Source organism: Chinchilla lanigera, unplaced genomic scaffold (genome assembly GCF_000276665.1).
Source record: "Chinchilla lanigera isolate Chin_1 unplaced genomic scaffold, ChiLan1.0 scaffold00041, whole genome shotgun sequence".
Lineage (NCBI taxonomy): Eukaryota > Metazoa > Chordata > Mammalia > Rodentia > Chinchillidae > Chinchilla > Chinchilla lanigera.
The window spans coordinates 18,320,544-18,325,337 of record NW_004955442.1 but is presented as its reverse complement, the minus strand read 5'-3'; the positions used below and the strand labels follow the sequence as shown (position 1 = coordinate 18,325,337).

The window sequence follows — 4,794 nt, the reverse complement described above, 5'->3', positions numbered from 1 at the left end:
AGCTGCGCGGCCGCCGCCAAGGCGCCGGTGAAGAAAAACGCGAAGGTGGCCAGCGTGAGCGTGCAGCTGGAGATGAAGGCGCTGTGGGACGAGTTCAATCAGCTGGGCACCGAGATGATCGTCACCAAGGCCGGCAGGTCAGGGCGCCCCCTCCCCGCGCCGCGACCCTCCCCACGTGCTGCCACTGGGGCAGTACGCCTTGGTCGGATGTGCGAGCGTGGGGTCCAGAAGCCGGGTGGGGGGCGCGGCCCGGCCACCTGCGGGTCCTCTCGGCCTTGCCTCCTCCTTTGCTCTCCGCGGTCCCGGCTCCAGCGACAGCCGCGGTGAGCACCGGGCGGGAGGGGCCAGCGCGGGTGGCGGAGAGAAGACTGAGGACAGGCCTGCCGGACCTGCAGCCCCAGGACGCGGCAAGGGGAAGCAGCCACCTCGGAGCGCACTGATCTGGGACAAGCAGTCGCGACCGAGGTGCTCGGCCGCTCAGCTGGTTCCCCGTAGGTCGCACTTCAAAGGAAAATCCTGTTTAAGTTCCCGAGTTCATTCTATGCGGGCAAGAGAGAGAGCAGAAGCTGAGCAATTGTCTGAACGATTTTAGGAGAGAATTAAGATTCAATGGGCTTAGTACGGTGGAAGTTGTTACCCAGTTTTCTCAGGCCTAAATTTCGAGTGGTTGTGGGCCCTGGCTCTGCGCAAGGCGGCCGCGGTCTTCCAATTGGCCTGTATTTGCTTTAAGGGCCGAGAGAAGGGGAACAAGTTTTGCAGATGCACCCGATTTGACCAGCAGACAAAGGCGGGTGCTGGGCTGTGTCTAATGTACACACCAGCTCTATGTCCGCGCAGCCAAGGGGAGCTCAAGGCCTGTTTGCAAAGCTTTCTCGCGGTTTCTGTTTCCCTGCCACGCAGTCCTCCTTGGGGAACCCGGGGCCTGTCCTGTCTCCTGTTCTGTGCGTGGATTTCTTCCAGGCTGTCTTTGCTGTCCTTAGGTCCACTGTCCCTCTGAAGACAGTGGCTGAGCCTCTGGCACAGGCCCACCCAGCAAGACCCCTGTCAGTGGCCAGGTTTTACCTTAAGAGCGTTATTCGGCAGCGCCCTTTGGCCTGCAGAGACTCTGGTGGGGATGGCAGGAGCCCTGTACTGGGAGACTGGCTTCTGGCATCTGTTTTCTGCCTACTACCGGCAGGGAGTTGATTGTGAAGAGAGACGGTGGGAAGGGTCCAAGCCTGTGCTGTCCTCCAGGGCTCAATGGCTGGTACCGCGGTGCCATCAGAGGAGGGCAGGCTGCGGGCAATAGCCCAACCAGGAGCTGTAGAATATCCTTTTAAGAGCCCTGGTTGATGACCAAGTCGTGGTCCAGACAAGAGGAGACTGGGGAACTGTTAAGGTATAAGCCAAGTCTGCCCTAGGCAGCCTCGTGTTGGAGTTATGCGCCTAGGGGGAAGGGGTATTTGCCGTGTAGAGGCTCCAAACATCAGGCCAGAACCTGGGAGTCAGGGATGGTGGGCTTCTGAGGTGTCAGCTTTGCTGGAGGGTCTGGGGAACTGGCCAGACCCAGCTGAAAGGTCAACTGGGGACTCTTCAGAATTACTCGGACTACCTGGTTTCACTTTGTTGGAGCCGGGAGCCTCTTAGATCAAGCTAGGGAGGCTCTGCTAAGAGTCAGGAAACCTGGGGACTCGCATTTTAGGGATCCTGCTGCTAGCCAAGGCCAGGTCTGAGAGAACAAGGAATTGGCAGGGCAAAGCAGGTCTAGAAAAAACACAGGTGGCGGAAGGTTGAGGCCGCCAAGGCACGGTGCTGCGCTAGCCATTTCAGTGCTTTAGAAAAGGACCGCGGGCCTGCCCTGCTGCACCATTCACTCACAAGCAGGCAGGGGCCTACTGCGGTTAGAGCAGTGGGTAGAATACAGCAGTCAGAAGGGAGACCAAGAGGAAGGGCCCTGTGAGGGGCTGCCAGTCCAGGACAAGTCACAGTAGGGTGCCCCACCCTCCTTCCTCTGACTGGAGGCTCTGGCACCCCCAGGCGAATGTTCCCCACGTTCCAAGTGAAGCTGTTCGGCATGGACCCCATGGCCGACTACATGCTGCTCATGGACTTTGTGCCAGTGGACGACAAGCGCTACCGGTAAGCGAGCCCCCAGGACCACCTGGCCTGACCGTAAGTGTGGACCCTAGGAAGCAGTAGGTCCCCGCTGGGTGACTAACTCCACAGCCCGAAGCTCTTAATGAGCAGGGCCTTCCAGGCACCTGAGCAGGCTGCCCCATTTACCTTCTGGACTTGGTCCCTCTCTTCCTCCTTCAGACCCCAGACTCACACCTCTCCTTATTCTCTAGATTGTGCCTGAGGAAGCCCAACAGCTAGGAATCCCTCCGGCTTCAGTCCCAAGGCGGTTCGATACCAGCCCCAGATTTTCTCGGGTCTCCCTCGCTCTTGAGTCTATCATGAGCACCCTACCCCCATCTCCAGGGACTGCTAGGTCTCAGAGTTGGGCCGGAAAGGTGGGGTGGCTGGGAGAGATTATGCAGGGCGGGCCTCGGCTGCCTGGACAATTAATAGCAATTAATAAAGCCAATGCAGACTGCCCTGCGCCTGAGGCTGCGAGTGAGGCCAGATGTAGGCTCCTGCCACGTTGGCGCGTTGGGACGAGCAGGCCCGCGTACAGCGAAAGGAGGAGAGGAGGGGAGCACGGTCTCCTCTCAGTGTCCCAATAGGGTTGTGGTTTTGTGTCGCTTTGTGTATTGGGGGCTAATGGGAGTTCTCCAGTTTTTTCACAATCCCCTTGTTAAAGCTCTTAGCCCCCATGTGACATGGGAGGGGTTGATGTCGCTGGCAAGGAGACTCTAGAGGCACTTTTGGGGTTCACCCAGCACATGAAGCAAGGTCCTTTTTGTTCACCCCCAATGTGGCATGATCGCTTCCCTGGTGCTGCCCTAGGTACGCCTTCCACAGCTCCTCCTGGCTGGTGGCCGGCAAGGCAGACCCTGCCACTCCGGGCCGCGTGCACTACCACCCAGACTCGCCGGCCAAGGGTGCACAGTGGATGAAGCAAATAGTGTCCTTTGACAAGCTCAAGCTGACCAACAACTTGCTGGATGACAACGGCCACGTGAGCAACACCTTCTCCCAGGCTCCAGGGCTGTCCTTATTGCAGGCTTTCAGAAGTGCTCACCAGGCAGGGGACTTGGGCAGCACCGGCACAGGCTTCGGAGAATGGACTTTTGGTCGGAGAGCGGGCCTATAGCCTGCGAGAGGCAGTCACCCTGTTGTTCCTCACCCCTCTCTGGATCTTTCGCTGAAAGCTTTTTAATTGGAAAGGTTGGACTAGTGCATGGGGGTTGGGGCAGGAGGCTTTGTGGAATCCAGGCCAGTGTGGCTGCTTTCCTACAGGACTGAGCTCCGCCTCCCATCGACCATCCCCTGCAGGCCCTAGGGCAATTATTAGGGACCTGAGAAAAGATTACCAAAGCCACTGGGGCATCTTTCCCAGAGGTCCCCAGTGGGTTACATGGACCTGCCTCATCTCTTGAGTTAAGGATTTTGTCCCAGTTTAATGAAGGAAGTTCATTGCCCACTCAGACCTCTACCGGATTCCTGGCTTGTTGGGATTCTAGCCCAGCCCCCACCACTGGAGCTGATCCCCCACCCCACACTGTCTTCCAGATCATCCTCAACTCCATGCACAGATACCAGCCCCGCTTCCATGTTGTCTATGTGGATCCACGAAAAGATAGTGAAAAGTATGCGGAGGAGAACTTCAAAACCTTTGTGTTCGAGGAGACGCGCTTCACGGCAGTAACTGCCTATCAGAACCACCGGGTGAGGGCCTGCAGGGAGGTCCTGGGGACCAACTGGTTCGGCCTTTCTGGGAATGGGGTACAACTATTCGTCTGCTGCTTAGGGGGGGACACAGACAGTTCAGACTGTATGCTGTGGGTGTCCTAGTAGAGCACAGTACAACTAGGGAAGCCCCCCGCCCCAGCATCCCGCTGCCCACTCCTTCCCACCAGGCTGGTCCAGCCTCCTATCAGCTTGACCTCTGTAGCAGCAACTGTCACTGCTGCTTGAAAGTTTGTTTTCCAAACCGTTCCAGAAACTCCCCATCAGGGGCCTGATCCGAGGTTTACCCAGATATCCTAGGGCACTCACTGAGTTCCCCATCTGTGTGCGTAGAGGGGGGCGGGGAGACGGCGGCTGGTGGTGGTGATGGTGACCACATCCACACTAGAGGCACGGGTCCTCACCTTCATTTTTTTGGAGTGGCAAAGAATTCCCTAGTAAGAAAGGCACCATATGGGGAAGAGGGCAGATGTGGGCCAGTTCTAGTGTCAGCTGAGCCTCTCCTAACACTCCCCCATTCTCCGCCGAGGCCAAGTGCCCACGGGCTGCAGGGCTCCAGCCGCTAGCTCATGCCTGCTTCCCTGCAGATCACGCAGCTGAAGATTGCCAGCAACCCTTTTGCCAAAGGCTTCCGGGACTGCGACCCTGAGGACTGGTGAGTGTGCTCCAAAGAGTCAGCGAGTGCCCTCGCTCCTGGTTGGGGCGTCACCTTGACCGGCTCCCCTCTCGTAGGCCGCGGAACCACCGGCCTGGCGCGCTGCCGCTCATGAGCGCCTTTGCACGCTCGCGGAACCCCGTGGCCTCCCCCACGCAGCCCAATGGCGCCGAGAAAGGTAGGGCCAGGGTCGTGGGCTCTTGGCCGCGACCCCACGCGAGCTCTGTCCTAGTTCGGCGGCCGCGCCCGGCCTCGCCTGCCCCCCGCCCGGGGCGCTCACGGCCTTCGCGCCGGTTGCACAACGGCCG

General features: G+C 59.0%; 2 protein-coding genes across 2 annotated transcripts in view; one reads left to right on the top strand and one right to left on the bottom strand.

Annotated features, from left to right (window-relative positions):
- Positions 1-4,664, top strand: part of Tbx1 (T-box 1) — a gene marked incomplete at its 3' end in the record, with an annotated part of 6,389 nt that extends 1,725 nt beyond the window's left edge. Inside the window, 6 exon segments of the mRNA XM_013517961.1 lie at positions 1-137; positions 2,017-2,118; positions 2,929-3,100; positions 3,655-3,810; positions 4,419-4,486; positions 4,564-4,664. Coding sequence (XP_013373415.1) covers positions 1-137; positions 2,017-2,118; positions 2,929-3,100; positions 3,655-3,810; positions 4,419-4,486; positions 4,564-4,664 — 736 coding nt within the window.
- A 98-nt stretch (positions 4,665-4,762) lies between these two features.
- The window catches only part of LOC106149290 (translation initiation factor IF-2-like), a 1,216-nt gene continuing 1,184 nt past the window's right edge, over positions 4,763-4,794 (bottom strand). The window contains exon 3 of the mRNA XM_013517655.1: positions 4,763-4,769. Within this exon, the coding sequence (XP_013373109.1) occupies positions 4,763-4,769 (7 nt within the window). The remainder of the gene's footprint in view (positions 4,770-4,794) is intronic.